Source organism: Cavia porcellus, unplaced genomic scaffold (assembly GCF_034190915.1).
Source record: "Cavia porcellus strain 051 isolate PalLab524CR breed Dunkin Hartley unplaced genomic scaffold, mCavPor4.1 scaffold_1, whole genome shotgun sequence".
Classification (NCBI taxonomy): Eukaryota; Metazoa; Chordata; class Mammalia; order Rodentia; family Caviidae; genus Cavia; species Cavia porcellus.
In genome coordinates, this window is record NW_026947484.1 from 57,808,777 (window position 1) to 57,829,685 (window position 20,909).

Here is a 20,909-nt window from a genome sequence, read left to right on the forward strand (position 1 = left end):
ATAAAGTTACCAAAAAATACAATAGTTATTTTCCCCCTAGAAATGGAGGCAAAATGCACCCCCAAAATTGTGTGTGTGTGTGTGTGTGTGTAATACTTTATTTAGAGGCCTAGGATTGTTTTAACAAATAGGAACATGGGGGCTGGGGATTTAGCTCAGCGGCATAAGTGCCTGCCTTGCAAGCACGCAGTCGTGAGTTCGATTCCCGGGACTGGTTAAAAAAAAAACAAATAGGAACATGTTGCAGTATTATGATGAGTGCTGAGTTAATTTAATACAACAGATATGTCCTTTAAATAGAAAACAATTTTTGCAGAAAAAATATTTTTAAGCAAAACTCAAGCATTATGAAGGTGCTATGTACTTTATCCTAAATCTCTTTGCGAGTGTTCCATATCATAACTTGATTACTCAGCTCATGCCTCTATCAACAAAGATTTTTAAAATTTTATGTATTATTTGCAAATTCTAAAGCAAGAAGAAATTATAATTGTGTAAGAGGCTTTTTGTTAAGCTACTCCTTCACTGTTATTTTTAGACCAGGATTAATGGTTAAACCACGAGGATGATTTCTGCCTTCTAAATTTCTGTACCTCATTGAAAAAGACATGAGAAAATGAAAGGGAATTTTAAAGCAGAGTCCTGCACTATAACGAAGCTACAACGGACCAGCTACTTTGCCCAAATTCTTAACTCTGAAGAATGGACATATGGAAATACCCAATATATTTCCAATTGCTTAAAAGTAACAGACTACATTAGTAGTCTGAAATTTTAAAACTTGGGAATCAACCTTTTGTCAAACAGTAATTCTTTTGATGACTGCCCAGAGCCATGAATACCAAACAGTGTGCTCTACTTCAGCTCCTCATATGGTTTAGAGAGAGCAATCATCCCACACACGTAAGAAAGTTCCAGAAAAAAAGTGCAGGAGAAAGCAAGGAGTACATTAAGCCACTTAGATGAGGCACCAGCCACTCTTTCCCTCCTCTCTCAACTGCTCCCCAATCAAAGGGCATTCCTATGTATCTAACACGAATTTCTCTATTCGTGTCATCTAACCACATACTTAAACGGCAAATTATTTCAAAGGTATACCTTGTACCAGGAATTTTTCCTCATATTCAGTCTTCCCATCCACATATCTGACAACAACATTTGGGTACAGGTGTGGGCTACAAAAGGTCTGAGTCTTGAAGAAACTGCTAATTTCAAGCAAGTGGAATTACTCCAGTTTTTCAGTTCATATGTGAGTAATTTCATAGCCATGGTTTCATCTTGTCTGAAGGATTGTTCTAGTAATTCAACTGCCAGTTGACCAAAATCACTACAAAAAGAAATGCCAAATATATTCAGACTGATAAATCTGCCATAATCTGTTACTGTCTAGGCTTTTATTGCATAAACCTTGGGCTTCATGCCTGCTATGCAAACACTCGGTCGCTGAGCTATATACCCCTGGCCCACAAGTAAGAGTTTTAATCAACTAATTTAAAATTCCTTCCTAATATGTTTTAGTTTTCAGTATTTTCACACAGACTGATGAAACTGTGAGGCATCAGAACAAAGCTCTATGTTCAAACATCTACTACATCTATTTGAAGATCAGAAAATCCTGAAGTATGTCACATTAAGTATAGAACTGAAATAGGTACATGCAGAGCACCATCTTCTGGTCTTGGAAACTAAGTCTCACAAGAAACCAAAACTAACAACACTGAAGTGTCCTGCTCAAAGAAGTTTCTGCATTATCTTTTCAAACACAGAAGAGCTGATATGCACGGAGGAGTAACGTGGTTGTGGTACAACCTAATGACAAATGTTGAAATCTTCTAAGCAATCGCAGGATCCCTGTACAAGTGATTTTCAGGAACAGCTGTTGCTCTTCCATACACAGCCCATTTGAAGACAGAATCCAAGTATTTATTAGAACACTTCCTCGAATTCATTTCCAGTATAATATGACAATACTCCCCTACATGCACTATTTATAGCATAAACTCCCCCCAAAATTTAATTCGTTTATGTATGTGACTACATCATCCAAAATATCCCCATGTTGAAATCAGTCCATTACCCTGGAACACGCCTCAAACAGATCTTTTTTTTCCCCCTCACCATTTCAAATGTAATTCTTCTAACTGCTACTAGTACAATTATTAAGCTGACTTCTTTCTTGAATTGCAAACAGTAATGATAGACCTTTCACAAAGCACAAAAATTTTGTCCCACATTTTTAGGAATAGCTAATATATTTAGAAATAATTTTCTCTCAACTTTATCATAAATTTTATATATACATACACATTAATAAATGCACAAAGTTCAAAGCAATGTAACATCCAAACACTGTATATACTGTGTACTTTTAAAAAGCTTTTAAATGATAAAAGATCACTTACTTGGAATATTGCTTCAATTCTTCTGAGGTATCATCCACCAGGTCACTCTGCTTTGCTTCATATGCCATTGAACGATAGATCTTACAGGCAACTAATGCCTTAGCCATGGACTCCTCACCATGCTGCCACAGAAAACGGGCCATGACCTGCCTCTTCATAAGGCAAGCCCAAATCAACAGTTCATTCAGTGGGTACGGAAAGCGTTTGGTTTCTGGGTCATCAATATCTACAATATCATCTTTGGTTTTTTTCTTCTTTCCTTCCTCCACAGCTGTATCAATCTTTGAGGGAAAATAAGTGTGTAAGATTCATTGTACCAAGGTCAACACCTGTGTTAGTAAATTCATATAAATTTCCTTTTCTCTATTTTTCAATTTCATAAAACTACCCATAACAGAACATATAAACTTCATAAATTTTATTTCATAGTACTAGGTCTTAAACCAAGGCCTCACAAAATGCTGGGAAAGCACCCTACCACTGAGTTATATCCCAGTCTTCTGTATTTAATTTGATTTTAAGACAAAGTCTCACTAAGTTGCTCAGACTGGGCCCCAAATTACAATCCTTTTGCTTCAGCCTCCTGAGTAGTTGGGACACAGGCATGTATAGCTTATAATTTATTTTATAAAAATGTTATTTAAAACTGAACCTGTAGTACACACTTGTAATCCATGCACTCTGGGAGACTAAGGCAAAGGACAGTAAATTCAAGTCCAGCATGGCAACTTAAAAGAGACACTGCCTGGGCCTCATGGCACAAGCCTCTAATCTCAGCACTGAGGCAGGATTCAGCGCTGGGAGCTCGAGGCCAGTCTGGGCTACAATGTATGTTCAAGGCCAGTCTGAATTGCATAGTGAAACTATTTCAAAAAAACAAAGAGCTGGATAGCTCAGTGGCACAAGCACAAGCACCTGTTTGGCAAATGCAAGGTCGTGAGTTTTGATTCACAGTACCAAAAAAAAAAAAAAAAAAAGAAGAAGAAGAAGAAGAAAGAAAGAAAACGAGAGACAAAAACAAAATTAAAAAAACAAATAAAAAATGAAAATGGCTGGAAATATACCTCAGTGTGAATGAAGGCTGTAGGTTCAATCTCTAGCACCACCTCACCAAATATCTGAATATGCCTGTAATAAATGTTTCCCAAGGCATACTTCAACTAATATCTAGTAAAACAGTTTTAATGAAAGTTTAGATAACACTTTTGTACATATTAACTAAGTGAAAATGGAATGACTTAAAGATGTTGAAAATTTCATTATACACATGAAAAGCTTACATCAACTCACAATGAATATCTCTGCATGACAAAACAAAGATTCAAACAAATTATCAGAAATAATTCTCACCAAAATAAACTTTTACTTAGTAATACTAACTAAATAGAAAGAACAAGATTAAAATCCAGAAAGGGTTTATACTAACATGCTTTGGTAAACTAAATAAACATTTTCTTTAAAATAACAAACACACATACCTTTGGTCTGTAGGGCTGTGCTGTTTTAATAAAATGATTATGTCTCATTTTCTCCTTCTTATCTGCTCGACTGCCAAAAGATTCATGACTCTTTCGCAACTGAGGAGTGCTGCTGGAAGTATTACGGCCAGACCTCTGCAAATTAGAGCTTATTAGTTTTTATGGCTTCACTGTGCTGGTAATACAAAAATTCAATTATATTCATATGTAAGCAAGTATCTGTGCATGCACACAAGCTAAATATTACTGGTTTAGCATTTTCAATTATGATAATTTTTTGAGACAGGGTCTCATTCTATTGCTCAGGCTGGTCTCAAATTCGTGGGCTCATGATCCTCTGACCTCAGCCTGAGTAGCTGAGACCACAGGCATTCATCACCATGTCCAGCTTATAAAATATTCCAGCAATATCTAGTACCTCTTGGTTGAAACCTCATATATTAAAGATATTACATTCACCATGTTACTAATTTTTAACATCTACAGCGCATGGGTTAACTTTAAAACACAAAAACGTCCCCCCAAATTCTACATACCCGATTATTTCCACCAAGACTATTATATATTAATCGGAAACGTTTCCGAGTATAGGTGCATCTGTAGGTTCCGCCCATGAGATATTCAATAACAAGTCCTATGTCAATCAGAGTGATCTTATATCCTGGAGGAAGATTTCCCTACAAGCAAAACATTAAACAGATACAGTAACATTTGTCAACACTACCATGCCAAACTGTTTTCTTTTAAGAAGCTGGGGTACCAAGCATACACTTACGTGCGCACACACAAAATGTGTGTTACTAAGAATTGAATTGAGGGGTTCACACATGCTAGCCGAGCATTCTGTCACTGATCTACAACCCTGGGTCATTTTCATGGTCTCTTAAATTGGCATGACTGGACTTAATCCTAGCACCCTCTTTCTCAGCCTCTGAGTAGCTGGGGTTAGAGACATATTGCCATACTTGTTTCTCTATTTCCTTTGTGGAGAAGATTTCAAGGTTCTGAAACTTGAAAAGTATGGAATGGGACAGGAGTACAGCCCAAAGCAAGAAGATAATTTGGTTTTCCACTGCCCTAACATCTGGCAAATACCAGCAAAGGAGTAACTACTACCAGTATTCCATTTTCATGGTACCATTTTCATGGCAGTACATATCATAAAAACCTGGTAATTTCAGTAAATAACCTTAAAGAAGGCTAATCCATCAGCGTGATTCTGCCTTCTCTCACCAACACCATCTTTCCTATTTCCTTTATCACTGATTTTTGAAACTAATTTTTAATTTTGTTTTTTTAAGACAGCATCTCACTTTATAACCTGGACTGTGATCCTCCTGCCTCAGCCTCCATGAGTTATAATTTTTTCTATGTTTATATCTTTAATATTTTTGTTCCCTATTCAAATTTCTAATTCTACATAGCAACTCTATTTTTAAAAAATTGATCAAATATTTAAAATATATATGTGTTTTGAGTTCAAGCAACTTCAAAATGTGCTTTGACTAAAGATGCTATCTTCATAGTCTTTTAGTTTTTTAAACATGTCACAAATATATGGGTCTACTTGAACAGTACATATTTAAACTCATGTAAATAATCTGAGTAATTTAAAAAAATCATGACTAACTTATGTCTCCAATGATACTGACAGTGCTTATAAACTCAACATTAATTTGAATCAGCAAATACTGAATTACTTCTATTTCAGAATTTATACAGAAATAAAACAATTTGGCATATTATAGTCACCAATGTATCAATCAATGTAGCCTCTCTCATTTCTTTCCAGAGTTTGGTTTAAATACTATACTACTACTATTTTTTTCTCTTTTTGGGGAAGCAGCATGTTGGGGATTAAATACAGGCCATTACGCATTCACAGTCACTCCTCTGCCTCTAAGCTGAATTTGCCAGCCTAGTATTATACTTCTTTGTGCTGACTCATCTAAGAAAATTATAATGCAATAATGTTTAAGAACTCCTGGTCTAAGACTGTCCATTAGGAATGTCCAGAATAGGCAAATACTGAAATTAACTTTCTAGGGTGAAGGCAACAGGTGAGAAACAGGAAAGGAGCAGGAATATGGAGTGACAGTTAATGGGAATAGAGTCACTTTCTCAAGTACTGGCATTCTGTTTTGCTTGTACCACTGAGCAAAATCCTATAGAGAGCCCTTAGCTTGAAACTACATCTGCAGTCTTTTTCATTTCTTATTTTGAGGTAGAGCCTTACTAACAGGTTACATTGATTAGGCTACTAATTGAAAAGGCTCAAATTTGAGATCCTCCTGCCTTAGCCAAAGTGCTGACATTATAGGTGCACAGCACCATGCCTGCCTTGAGCTACTGTTAGTGCTCTAAATAACATCAGACTGTGGCAACAGCTGCACAACTCTGAAAATACTATGTCAATATGACATATGCTTTACGTATATAAATTTATCCTGTGTGAAATATAAAATAATGCTATAAAGAAACTCATAAAAAATTGAATGAAACAAAATTTTTAATAATAAAGCTTAAATTCACATATAGAATGCTGTTTTAGGAGCCAATAAGTTGCGAACTATAGGAAAGTAAAGGAGAAACTAACATGCCTAAGTTTTCAGTTTTTTAATACTATATGCATAACAGAAAGTGAAAAACTAGTAGTTTAAAAAGAAAGCATATCATGTTTAAAACTGTGAAGTCACAGAGACTCCCAACAGCTATGAAGCCAGCCAGTGCAGAGCAATATCAGACCCTATGATGGCATGTGCACAAAGTCATCATCAATACCAGATGCCTTTATACAGAGGGGCAGAGAGCCTCAAAGACCACCACCCAATATACCTCAATTTCATTCTTCAGTGTCTTTCATATTGAGAAAAATCTCTAAACAAGTTTCTGATGAATATAGAGAAAGAGTAAACAATTTTATCAATGATCTCCCTTTCATGGAAAATCACACTGATATTGCTAGGCACAGTGGGGCACACTGTGGTACCACAGAAAACCACATTCTATCAAGGATGACTAAGATATCAAGACACTTGCCGTAGTTTCATAAACTTTCTTTTTCCGTTATTGCTGATACATTATGCTTTTTACTCCTATCATAAATTTAACCTTATTTTATTTTGTATCTTGTTGTTTTACTGCCCATCTTAAAATGTACTTAAATGCTTTCCTCAAAATAAATGAAATGTGAATGGCTTTTTACAATAACATTTTCAAAAACAAAACCACCTCTTACCTGTTTGACATCTCGAACAAGATGAAGTAGCATTGGATTAGTTGGGCCTTGTTTCTGTAGGAAGAGAGGAAAAAAAAAAGAAATCATTGTTTTTTTCTAAAAGAACTTAATTTTCCTTACTACGTATGGGACATACAAGGATTCTCATCTACAAATTATATATTGCTTTGGAGTTATTTCTTTGGAACACAGGTTAAGAATATAATCATTTCACATACTGTTATAAGTACTATCAAAAACAGGAATGATTTCAGAGACTCACACATAAATTTTTGTTTTATAAAAGTTACATTGATATTGCTAGGCACAGTCAGGCACAGCTGTAACACAAGAACTCAGAAGGCTGAGGCAGGAGGACTGCCATGAATTTGAGGCCAGTCTGGACTACCTAGTGAGTTCTCGGCCAGCTTGAAGTACAAAGCAAAACTATCTTGAGACAAAAACAAAACAAAAAAAACCTCCAAAAAACAAAAAGTAAGTCATGTCAATGGTGTAAACTTCACAGCTATATCTTTATTCTTTGACAAAAAAAAAACTAATAAATTTCCTTAATGGCTTAAAAAATAAAAACAAAATTTGTTTCTTTCATTGGTAGTAGAGCTACACGTTCCCTTCTTGTGAAATGCTCCTCTCTTTTGTCACTAATCATCAGAGTGTATAAGAATTTTAAAGAGTTTGGGTAGCAAATGCTTAAACCTTTATTAATTCTCTTCATGAATACTCTATCGGGGCTAATCACAAGTTTTATCATCATGCTCACCTTACTTTGACAGCATTCTTTATTTTTATTTTTCAGACCTCTACTACATACACAACAGGCAGCCACCAAAGGTTTTTAACTGCAGAAAGGTATATTGCAACATCATTGCAAAAATAAAGAATGGATGTGAGAACAGTATCAATAAGGAAATCAGATTATTAAAAAGTTATTGATGCAGAAAAAGTTACTGATGCAGACTAGTAATGACTGAATGGTATTAAAACATCAGGACTGAAAGCAGATAAATAAGTACAAATCCATGAATGACTGGATACAGCTTTAAAGAAAAGTCGAAGTGAGAAAGCTAGCACTGAAGCACAGTGCTCCTCTATGCACAACTCAATTAAATTCATAGTGGTACCACAGAAAACCACAACAAAAGGTCAAATGCTAATGGCATGAAATTTGAAATGAAAAAAGAAAGGCTTTGTAACAAGAGTAACAAATTCCCATGATCCCTTCAAGCAAAGCAATCAACAGAAATACCATCATTCTCTAATTAAGAAGTTGATTCTGGTTTTTCAAAAGGAGGAAAGAGGAGATAGGGCTAAGTCTGTTATCTCTTTCCTATTTGGTAAGAAATCTGCAATACATGTGTTGCAGCAGGCTGTTTTAATTGAAAGGTCTAAAAGATTCACCATCACTGCTATATGGCCTTGGTAAAAAGAAGTCTTCAACAGGCACCGCCAGGCAAACACCTGTAATCCTAGTACTCAGGGGATTGTTCCAAGTTCGAGACCAGGATAGTCTAAAAAGTGAATCCCAGGCAAGCCTGAACAGCATAGTAAGACTCCGTCTCAAAAAAATAAATAAATACATAAAAAATTTTAAAAATCCCACAAAGTTGCAGACTATCATATGAACAATCCATACTAATTATGTTTGTATTTCTTACCCTGTAACCAAGAGAGACTCGAAAGGCTTTATTAACAGCAAAAGATACATTTAGTTTTAAAACAACATTTCCAAAAGATGATGAGACTAACAAAGAATTTTATCTCACACTTACAGTGTTGTAAAGTTCTTCCAGTCTTGGAATGGTAAGGAACTTATGCATGCTTACTCCATTTTCAATTAGAAGTTTTACAAATGCAACTCTATCCATTACAAGAGCATCAAGCATAGCTTGTTCCAAGGACCCAACCTAGAAGAATATTAAAATAAATAACACATACTCATGTCATACCAACAATTTCTAAATGTTAAGTCTATAGGACTTACATCTACTTGTTCCATTTTAGAATAAAATTAGAACGATGTGAAACAGGCTAGATCTTAAGGTATTTAGAAAACATAAAAAGACCTCATTAGAACACAATTTCTCAAAGAATATTTCATAAACATTTCTGTAAGAGAACAAGTGTTACATGGAGAAAATGATCACAAAGTTCAGTGTCAAGTGATAACTAAAATATTTTTGTGAATTTTTTGTCTTATTAAAATGTATGAAATTTCTTTTCTTTTTTGGGGGGAGGGTTCTTTTTTGAGGCAGGTTTCGCTGTGGTTGAGGCTGGTCTTGAAACTCACAGTGATACTCCTGCTTGAGCCTTCTGAGTACTGGGATTACAGGTGTGCATCACCACACCTGGCTTTTTGAATTTTCATTTGATACACTAAAAAAAGCATAACAAATTTTTGTTTTCATTTTTTATTTTGTTCTGCTTTTTGGTGGTATTAGGGATTAAAGCCAGGTACTCACAGTTGCCAAGAAGGAACCTTATCACTGAGCTACATCACTGCCCTTTAACTGTTGTCCTTAATAAAGGAGCATTCTATCTAAATGCGTTTAAACCACTGTCCTAGCACATCATCACACCTTGACTAAATTTTCTCAACTTAAAAAAAAAAAAAAGATGCAGCTATAATAAACAAATCTGCACTGTAGGCAGCATTATTTCATTCAATATGTACTGAACAGAAAAAAATTGTTCTATAAACTTCAAGTTTAGTATGAAGCATAAAACCAAACAGGTAACATTATACCAGATACACATATAGGAAAGACAAAAGCTCCATGCAAGCCTTTCTCTCTGAGGAGACTGACAGTCTAGTCATCAAATTATTCAAGAATTAAAACGGTGGCTTACAACTTTTAGCTTACCTCAAACAACATCTCTTTCTCCTTCTGCAAGAGGGAAAGTGGTCTGTCTCTTTTCGATTACATAGAAAATACAGTATTATGCTTAAAAACCTTCGAACACCACAAAAAAAATATATAAAATTAAACTTTTCCTCTTTTGGCTCTCATCTTCTTTAGACATATGCCACATTACCAACTCTACAAAGGTACAAAGTGGCAGGGAATGTAGCCTGGTGATAGTGCTTGCCCACCATGCTAGAGGCCCAGGGTTTGGTCCCCAGCATTGAAGATAAATTTAAGAAGTATTAAGATAACACAGAGAATATGCATATAGACATGCAGAAATGTCACCACATTCACAAAGAAAATCTGCCACAACTACAATCAAATTGTCCAGTTTTCTGCAACTTGCTGTTTATATTCTAACTCAAGATTTTTAAAAACAGATATAGCTTATACTACATGTGAAGAAAATTTGTCAAGTGCTTGCTACTTAAGGGCTGTGAATACAGCAATAAACTTTTAAAAATTTCGCCCTCATAAATTTATTTTCTAAAGTTGAGCATGGTAGTATACCCTTGTAATCTCAGCACACAAGAGGCTGAGGCAGGAAGACTGATGCAAGTTCAAGGCCAGCCTGAACTGCATGCAGGTGAAACCCTGTCTTGAAAGGAAAATAAACTTTAATTTCTAGAAGTAATCAGAAATCATAAACATTACTACTGCTACAACATTTGTCTGATGGTAAATGCTAGAAAAAAATAGCAAAGATGATCACAAAAATAGTACTGTTAGGATTCTGAAAACATCCTTTTGGTTATTTTTTTTGGGGGGTACGTATGTAAGTTCATTCACACACACTGTTCACTGAAAAATGGGACCATATTACACTAAGTGTTGATTAGCCTGTTTTATGTGCTTTTCTGTCACATTTCAATCTTCCTCAAGAATATACAGAGATCCATTCCATGTGTATTAATACCTTTTAAAGGCAAACTATAATCAACAAATATTTCTACTAGAGTAAATATTAGAGAAAACAGTGGCAAAAGAGGACACTACTAAAACAGGGCAGATAGAGGAAGTTTAAGTGAAGAGCAGATTATTTGGTTATAGGCCAACAGATATGCACGGAAGTAAACCCAGGGGGCTGGAGGCTGGGACCAGAACAAAACCTGGAGATAGGATTATGTTTGATGTGTATGAAAACAACAAAAGCCAACAAGGGCCATGAAAGACAGCAGAGGCAACAATAGTATGTAGTTTGTAAGGTCAGAGGTGGCAATGGGTCAGATGATGCGAAGCCTCATTCGCCATCATAAAAGTTCTGGGTTGTGCTCCGGGAGAATGTGATCGAAGACACCTTCTGTCTATAAAAGGAGAGGACGAATGAGAGTAGGAAAACAAAATGAATGCTACTGAACAACACAGAAGAATAATAGGTTAAATCAGGATAACAGAACTGGGTATTTTAAAATTGTATCTGTTAAGATTTTCAGGTGGAATTGGACTGGGATATAAGAGGAAGAAACAAGCAAACAATAGTACTGAAGTTTTCAACTCAGTAATCGGGAATAGGAATTTTCCACTTCGTGGGATGGGAAGACAGCAGGGAAACAGAACTAAATATCCAAAGAAGTGCCAAAATGAGTTTACTTGCACAAGAACTTGTTCCAAAATCTACATATCCTATTTTAAAAAAAGATTTTATCAAGTGCCAAATAACGTATTAAATCCTAAATGGACCTGGATATTGCATAAATATTGAGCCAAACTAGTTTTGTACTTGTTACAGAAGATAAAATGTGAAGGTAGGCCACTGTTCGAGCAAACTTAGTTACTACAGTCATTCCTTGGTATCTCTGGAAAGTTGGCTCCAGGACCTCCCCTGTGATACCTAAATTCCTGGGATACTCAGATTGCTTCCTCAGAAGTGTGGTACTTGGATACAACATGAGCATATCCTCCATATACCTTTAATCATCTCTAGATTAATTATAACACTTACTATAATGTCAATACTATGCACAGAGTTGTGCAATCACTGTAGGCCCGACTACATTGCACTGATCCATTGATACAGAACTTGGGCATCCAGAGAGCCCACTGTGTGTTACATAATTTTACTGTATCCATAGATTATTTACCTACCAGCCACTGCTGTCCATAAACAAATACATGATTTTTGGCAATGTCAACTCTATCCCATGCCAATGTCAGGATAAGCTGGTCAAAGGCAGATGCATTAGTACCTAATAGAGAACAGGCAAGTGTATCTCCATTAATATGTGAACACATGTAACAGCTCTCTCCCGCGCTTTAATGAAGCCACACAGGTGATGTTAGTCACCATTCAGAGGCAGGACAAACACAGGACTTTTGTTTTCTAACTACAGAAAGTACATGGCCTCATCATAAACAATTCAGAATGCTGGAAACTAAAAAAGAAATACAGATGATCTATCAAGGAGACAGTACTATTAGGAAAGTTCATTCATATACTTCATTCACTGGGAAATGGGACCATTACACTAAGTGCTGACTACCCCGCTTTACATACTTTCCTGGTGTACTTCAGTATTCCTCAACAGACCCATTTCATGTGTATTAATTCCTCTATAAGTTAATTGAGAAATATTTCTACTAGTAGATATTTATGTTACTTTGAGTTTTCACCAAGTTAATTTTAGGACACATGTTTTAGTATTTAAACATACTGAGAAGCCTAACTGTTAAATATAAGGATACAAACATTAACCCAAACTGCTAAATATAAAGATACAAACATTAACAATAGGCTTAACTACCAAAATGATTCAGAGCCAGGTCTGGAGGTACACACCAGTAATCTTACCATTGGGGCAGGAGGGCTGCCACAAGTTTAAGGCCAGTGTAGGCTACATAGTGAGTTCAAAGCCAGCCTGAACTATATAGTGAGACCCTGTCTCAAAACAAAGTTTCAAAAAGCTTTTGCCTATTACAAAGGTACAAGAATACTCATTTCTCCATTTGCCAGTAGGAGGGAGTAATAGCTCTTTCTAAAAAAATACTATTTCCCTTTATACTATAATGTTGAACGTCTGTCCACATTTCAGACATTCAAATTCTACCTCAAATACCTTTTACATAAATTCTCACACATTTTCCATAAGATATTCATATTTTTCTTATAGTTCTTCTGTATCTGTGGCTTTCTCACTTATAAAATGAGGGAAAGCCAGGCTTGAAGGCACACAGCTGTCTGCAATCCCAACTCTAAGACTGGGACTAGAGGACTGGGAGTCAGAGGCCAGGAAGGGCTGCATAGAGAGTACAAAGGAAAGAAACCATGTCAGAGGGCTACAGGGATAACACAAGTTAAGCACCATGACCACTCACACGCAGTGGCTGCCACACACCACGTACGTGGCAAATACGCTACCTTCACAGGATGGTGTTCTATGTCATCTCACTAACAGACTTTTTCCTTTAGAGTTCCTGGGTTTCCTAATACTTAGAATCTCTTAATCCCAGGATCATATATATTTAATTATAGTTTTATTTCTAAAGCATGTGATATATTGTCAATTATTTTGTGGTCCCATACTTGGGAAATTCTTCTTCTGAAGAAGACAGTGTCCTCTTGCTCTGCTCTTGCCACATCACTGTTTTCTTGATCCAGTGCCAGTTCCCTCCATGTTGCTGTACCAGCTGGACATCTCCGAGCTGATACTCAAACAGTCCAGTGTATGTGCAGGAATCCCTTAGTCCTGGACAATATCCTCATTTTAAAATTTGCTCTCCAGACAAAAAAAAGTCATCTTTAAGAATCCTTTTATTTCCATTAACTAAATTCTTTGCCACTTTTAAAAATTTATTTTTCAGTCAATTAAAAATACTTTTGGGGCCAAGGGTTTAGCGCAGTGGCACAAACACCTGCCTGGCAAGCATGAGGTCCTGAGTTTGATCCCAAGTACCAATAAATGAATGAATGAATGAATGAAGGTAGCACTTTTTTTCCTGGAGGTAGGATTTCACTATATATTCTAGGCTGGCCTTGAACTTAGCAACCCTACTCTCTCAGCCTCCCAAGTGCTGAGGATACAGGTGGATAGCACCACGTCTGGCAGTGACACATTCTTAATGAGATAATTAAATGATTTGGGAAGTATGAACTGTGCTATAAACTTCAAAGTTGTAAAGTCAAAAACAAAGCTAACTTACTGCCAATGAAAACCAACATTGTTTCTTTCACAAAGAACTTAGTGAATAATTCACTTCTCAGCCTATTTTAAAATGTGTTGTCTTATCTAAATGAGCCATTAATTAAAGATCATACAAATTAAAAAACCTTACCTTTTAGCAATGCAGTAAGTATTGCTACATCTATATCTTGGTGTTCATCTGATCCAATATGGAAAACAGTGATCTGTTTAAAAATTAACTTATAATATTATACCTTTATATTCTTAAATGTAAGGCATCATAATATAATCACAAACTATATAGGGAGAAATATATATCTGCATATACACATACTGAGAGATAGGCAGGGAGGGATGGAGAGGGGAACAGACTGATTATTATCCAGGGAAAAAGTTCAGAAATAAGTTTACTTCAACCCCCAAAATCAAAAGGGATCAACAGAAATTTAGTAGACTTTACCACTGATCAAATACGATGGCAAGTTTCATATTATATACATTGTCTTGGACCTAGCTAATGATGTCTGCTACTAAAGTAATCTTTCCACAAAATGAACACTTAGTAAATATATGTATTCTTGAATAAGAAGTCTGTTTTTTGTTTCTGTTGTTCCATCTTTTTCACTGCAAATTACCTTAAATTTTTCAAAATACAATACCATTTGAGAAGTGTCTTAACACTTTTCATTAAGTAAAAGAGTATAGTAACCCAAGTACAAACATTTCAGCCAGTTTCATTTTCTGGGATACAACTTGCAGACAGCAGATCAATTCAAGCTATCAACTGTTGATGTAAAGAGCTGTTAAGCATTTTATCTCTGAAAACTTAAGTTTGTGTATATGTAATTGAAAGATAACAGCAGTAATCTCTAATATAGTAGCTAGAAGTTCACTCAGAGTGAAAGTGCTTCAAAATTTTGTCCACACATCTTATTCAAAAAGGTATGAACAACTCCTTACAGTTTATTCTTGATACTGGACATAATTTCTTACACCACAACTATGAAACTTTTCCAAAAAGAGCAAATATACTGTATCAATATCTAAAAAAATACTATCTCTATGTCATTGCTCAGTTGAAATGACCAATAAATCAACACACTCTTTCCATAGTTAAAGATTCAAAAATTTAAACTCCAGGACTGGGGATACACCCTCAGTGGCAGAGCACTGGCCCAACATGTGCAATGCAAAGTCCTGTGTATGACTCCTAACACGGAAAATGAATAAATAAATTCAAATTAAAACAAATGTTCACCAATCTGCAATATGCTGTGGAATAAATAAGTCTTAATTTGCTGCAGTTTACTTACAAGCTCCTTTTTTTTCATGCATTCCATCAGTGTTTGAAATAAATGAACTGCTTCACTTTGACCAAAGTTAAATGTTTTTTTGATGGTTGAAATGATGTCAGGCTCTGCTGCATCAGGAAGATTCCTAGTATAAGAAAGAATAGAATTTAACTCAAAGATTTCTTTCCATGATCTGTAGAATCAAAAAAAGTACAGAAGAACCCAGGCAAAAGCTTCAAGGACACTATATTAATATTAAAAACTTGACTTTGGATGGTATCATTTTTGCTTTCATAAGACATCCACTATAATTCTTAAGGGGATAAAAAATAAATGGGGTGATTTTTTTCTTTATTTTTTTCTTTTTTGACACAGGGTCTCAGTATGCAGTGCAAGCTGGCTTCAAAATCATGGCAATAATCCTTCCTCTCAAGTGCTGGGTTACTGATGTGTGCTACCACACCTGGCTGGGATGGTTTTTCTAAATTACAAAAAAAAAAAGACCAAAACATTTTTTTTCCTACAAAGTATGTATTTCAATACTGATATTCACACTTTAGTAAGATACTATATAAAGATACTTAAAATATGTTGATATATAAAGCATATTTCACCACGATATCTTGAACATGAACAGAGTTATTTTTTTTTCTTTTGATGAATGGGTAATACATTTACAAGGCCATAGAAAATATGTCACAATGAAAGTCTCCTTTCCATTCTCTCCCATCTAACCAGTTTCATTTCAGCTCTTTTCATAAACCACTATTGGCTCGTATAACTTATGAGATCTCTTTCTATAAATACAAATCACTACCAGTGGTGATGAACCTATGGCACATAAGCCACAGTGCAGTGGGCAGTTTATATCACTGAAAGTCTAAAAGCTTTGCCATCACTGGCGTATCCCTCTTCTTTTTGTATACAGGAAATGCCACAATATATATCTGCTTTCTATCTTTTCTCTATGTAGATATTTTGGTAATCTTCACAAATCTATTATTGTGAATCTATATTATCCTTATTTACCTCTAAACTATCCCACTGTGTGTGTGTGTGTGTGTGTCTGTGTGTGTGTGTGTGTGTCTGTGCCACAATTTATCTAGTCTTCTTTTAACAGATGTTCTACCCTGTTATTTGTAAAAATAAAATGTTTTCTTGTCACTTATTTGTAAGAATAAAAGATTTTTACAAATTTTACAATAAAAGATTTTATTTGCAAATAAATAGATTCTTTTATTCTTACAAACAACTATGACAAACAACTATGATAGGGAAACATTATATATTTCTTCATAGATGTTTCAACACCTATAGGAACAATTCCCAGAAATGAAACTATAGGTTTAAAATGCATGTGTCTCTGTAGCAAACAAGTCTTTCAGGAAGATAATTACACTGTATCATAATTCATACCAATAATGTCTGAGTCAGACTATCTCTCCCAGCCTTAACACAGTATTGTATTAAACCTAAGATTTTCATGTTCATAAAACACTCAAAGGAATCTGAATTCAAAAACCTATGAGCCTCTTTAATAAGGTTATTAAAACGTGTCAAACTCACATACTTACCCTCCTTCATCTGTCTGTTTGTGAATATAGGCCAGTAAATCTGCAGCTCGGCCTGTTCCTTCACAAACCACCACTGGAACCGGGGGGCTCTCCTGCAAGGATTCAAGAACTGTGAGGATAACATTTGGTCCGCCTTCAAATATCAGCGCCACCACAGGGACTCCTTGGCCAATTCCTTAAAGAAAGGAAAAACTTAATCAGAAAATGAAAAACTTCAGTACTTCAAGTTTATTTTTAGTCAAAACAATTTTGTGTAAGATGTACTCAACTGCTCAACAGTCTCACATATAGTCATTAACTTAAAAAACAAAAATTAGGAACTCCAATATATAATTTATAGCACACACTGGAAAATCTGCATAATCACTGAAAAACAAAATTTTGTGTATAAGAAATGTATAATACCACTTTGGTTTTTTAGGTTACTTTTTCATACTGTATTAGTTAAGTTTCTGGTGTACATCTTTATCCATTTTTAAATACTTCTGATTCCAAATGAGTTAAAGCACTAACATCAAACTCTATTACAGAATCATAAACACACAAATAAAATTATCAATAAAATTCCAAAACCTTTAAAAGAGCAAGTTAAAAAAAATTTAGTGACAAATAATGTTTTTGTCTTTATGGCCACCTGCAGAGTGGTGAGAAATATAAAATTCTGGTGAATTGTAGAGCTATAAAACATTCCAAATTTTTGTAAATGCTCTCATTCTACCACAAACAGAATGTGCTATTTTGTGATTTTGTACTTCACAAGATTCACCTTCCTGGTGTTGCATGGTTACAACAATTCTTCTATCTGAAATAAAATCTACATGTTGAACCAAAAAGTTTAGCTAGTTGGAGAGCAAAAATTCCAACTTTTAAGACATGTTTGCCAAAAAATGATAGCTATTCATTTTATAAACTTTAAGCAAACTGATTCTTTGTAACAAAATAACTTTATTCCTTTTTCTTCAATTTTGAATTTCAAAGCAATGTAATGAAATATATTACACACCAAAATACTTTAAAAATCTTTAGGCTACAGTGAGTTTACAACAGCAATAGAGAGTCAAATGAACTTTTCTGACTTTGGTCTTTTGTTTTCTTTCTTTCTTCTCTTAGGCCTTATTAACTTATTTAAGATCTGTCATTCTTGTTGTATAAGTGATCTTACTATGCAAGGAAAGAACACTTTTTTTAGAATGCTGATTGCTATTAATAGTCTGTCACAATGTCAACATTAACAAATTTGTGAATTCCCTTACTAGCATGAATTCTTTGCTGATTAATAGTTTTCTCAAGTTCTCTTCTCAGTCTAACTTCTGCCCCATACTTTCCAACAGTGCCATCATCCACCAATATGAAATGAGAATGGAGATTATTTAGCACATTCAATTTGCTCAGGGGGTTCAATAAGGTTTGATAAGGAGCAACCACCTAAAACAGTAACAAACATAAGAGTTAGTGGGTAGCACTAAATATAACAATGTAAAATATATTTTTGTAACCTTCTGAACAGAAGTAACACCATTTCACATTCAGAAATAAACAGAAGACAAAAAACATATCAAAAAGTACAAATTTAAGTTGAAGAATAATCATTATAGGTTGAGCTACACAATTACATCTTGATCACTACTGCAAAAGAAAAAGCAATAAAAAGTAATTAATCCATAGTGCTAAGAAACTTAAGAAAATAAGCTGCAATATGTAAAGGACACTTTTAAAAAGCAATAAACTGTCTTATTATTTTGGCCATAAGCAGAATCTTTAAAATTGGTATTAGAAACTTAAGGCCAGTTGAAATTGTCATAAGGCAGTAATTATTTTCAATTGTCCCTTGATAAACATAAATCCCTATATTTTTAAAATTACTCATACATTAGTATATGACGATTATCTTTAGTAATAACAATTTCTAATGTTTAATCATTAAAATTTTAAGGACGGGGGGCTGGGGATTTAGCTCAGTGACCTAAGTGCCTGCTTTGCAAGCAGGCAGTTGGGAGTTCGATCCCCGGTATCAATAAGAAGGAAAAAGACCAAAAAAAAAAAAAAAAATTTTAAGGACGGACATGTTAAATACTATACATAAAAGAAACCAAGATGTACAACACTATAACACTATCTTATATTCAGGAATGTGTTTAAAGGATCACAAGGAAAACACAGGAAAATCTTTTCATCTTAATCTGAAAAGTATGGTATGATCATGCATCGTTTTTTTGTTTTGTTTTGTTTTGTTTTGTTTTGTTTTTTGTTTTTTTTTAAAGGACTGGAGAGCGCCCGCGGGTCTCGAACCACTGGACCAATCGGCCCGGGCGGTTGGGAAGCCAGACTCAAAGGAACTGCTGGGCTAAAGCCAGCCCCGATCATGAATATTTTAAGCTGACTAGCACTGTTCTTCCTGTAATATTATTTATATAAATTCAAATATAAGCAACCATTTTTGGGAGCAGGGCAGTACTGGGGATTGAACTAATAACCTTGTGCTTACTAAGTAAGCGCTTGAGCCACTCAGCTAAATCGCCAGCCCAATATAAGCAATCTTAAAACCATTCTTACATCTTTCCCAACAAGATCACTTCTGTTTTCGATCACTCCCCACGGAGCTATTCCAATCGTGCAGATTTTCCGAGATGATCTTGAAGCATGTTCTTTGAGGGCATCACCAACATGTTTTGCCACACCTGTTCAGGCAGTGTTATTTTAGTTCAAACTCTTTAATGTATGTATTCAAAACAATGGTGTTACTAATCTGTAATAGCGCAATTTGTGATGTTCTTTACACACTGATGGCAGCAAGTACATGCCAGCTGACAAACATACAATGACCAAAAACAAATTAAAAAACAAATAAAAAGCCCACAGAATCAATTCACTACAAACGCCTGAACCATATATAAAACTACATTTCACCATATTGTTAGGCCTATTCTTTACCTGAATTTCTCCTGCAAGTAAAAGTTTTTTGTTTTTTCTCTATATATCATCTAGAATGAATTAAGAGAATGACCCAGGAGCACAGACTACAGGCAAAGCAAATACACAATAAGTAACTAGGAAGTTGTCCAAGTGAGTCAAAACTAAGGGAGAGAAATAAGACACTTTCTAAGAACATATACAATTGTTCCCCTTTACCTATGAGGGGGCTGTCCCAAAACCTGAGAGTAAAGTGTCTTATATAGCAGTAATGCAATTCTGTGACACTGTATCTAACAGTCAATCTGATAACCAATATGGCCAATAACTGATTAATGGGCAGTGGTATACACAGGATGGATATGCTGGACACAGGAACAATTCAATAAAAATAAGATGGAGAGTTAGCCTAAGACTTCATCATGCTACTCACTGTGGAACAACTTTCAAATTATTTTTATTCGGGAATTTTCTATTTGGTATTTTCAGACCAAAGGTTAAATGAGAATAACTGAAAATGTAAGTAAGAGGGCACTACTATAAATTTTCATTACCATTTATTACAGGCTGAATTGTGGCCCTCAAAATTCGTATGTCAAAACTCAAACCACTGATACCTCAAAATGTCAATTTGGAGACAAGGCCCTTTACAGAGGTGACTGAATTCAAACAAGACCTTGAGGGTAGGCCCTAATCCAATGACTGGTGTCCTTGTAAGAAGAACTCAAATACAAAAAGATGCCCGGGATGTATACATGGAAACTATATGAAGGCCAGAGAGAAAAGCCAGAGAGAGGCCTCAGGAGAAATGAAACCTATCGATACTTTAATACTAGAATGTTTAGTGTCTAAAACCATGAGGCATGCGGCAGGCGGCAGGAGGACTACCACAAGTTTGAGGCCAGCCTGGTCTACCCGGTGAACTCAAGGCCACCTTGAACTACACAGCAACACCCCATCTCAAAAAATCCAAAAGAAATAGCAGCCCCAC

The 20,909-nt window shown here is 35.2% G+C and overlaps 1 protein-coding gene across 4 annotated transcripts in view; it reads right to left on the minus strand.

The window, feature by feature from the left end:
• Positions 1 to 20,909, minus strand: part of Trpm7 (transient receptor potential cation channel subfamily M member 7) — a 98,898-nt gene that overhangs the window by 42,674 nt on the left and 35,315 nt on the right. For all 4 annotated transcript variants that reach the window (XM_063248631.1, XM_063248617.1, XM_063248626.1 and 1 more), the window contains exons 6-17: positions 19,562 to 19,686; positions 18,262 to 18,433; positions 17,009 to 17,183; positions 15,456 to 15,579; positions 14,294 to 14,366; positions 12,110 to 12,210; positions 8,888 to 9,022; positions 7,119 to 7,172; positions 4,417 to 4,557; positions 3,881 to 4,015; positions 2,403 to 2,683; positions 1,099 to 1,327 (exon numbers count right to left, since the gene is read on the minus strand). In XM_063248631.1, the coding sequence (XP_063104701.1) occupies positions 1,099 to 1,327; positions 2,403 to 2,683; positions 3,881 to 4,015; positions 4,417 to 4,557; positions 7,119 to 7,172; positions 8,888 to 9,022; positions 12,110 to 12,210; positions 14,294 to 14,366; positions 15,456 to 15,579; positions 17,009 to 17,183; positions 18,262 to 18,433; positions 19,562 to 19,686 (1,745 nt within the window). The remainder of the gene's footprint in view (positions 1 to 1,098; positions 1,328 to 2,402; positions 2,684 to 3,880; positions 4,016 to 4,416; positions 4,558 to 7,118; positions 7,173 to 8,887; positions 9,023 to 12,109; positions 12,211 to 14,293; positions 14,367 to 15,455; positions 15,580 to 17,008; positions 17,184 to 18,261; positions 18,434 to 19,561; positions 19,687 to 20,909) is intronic.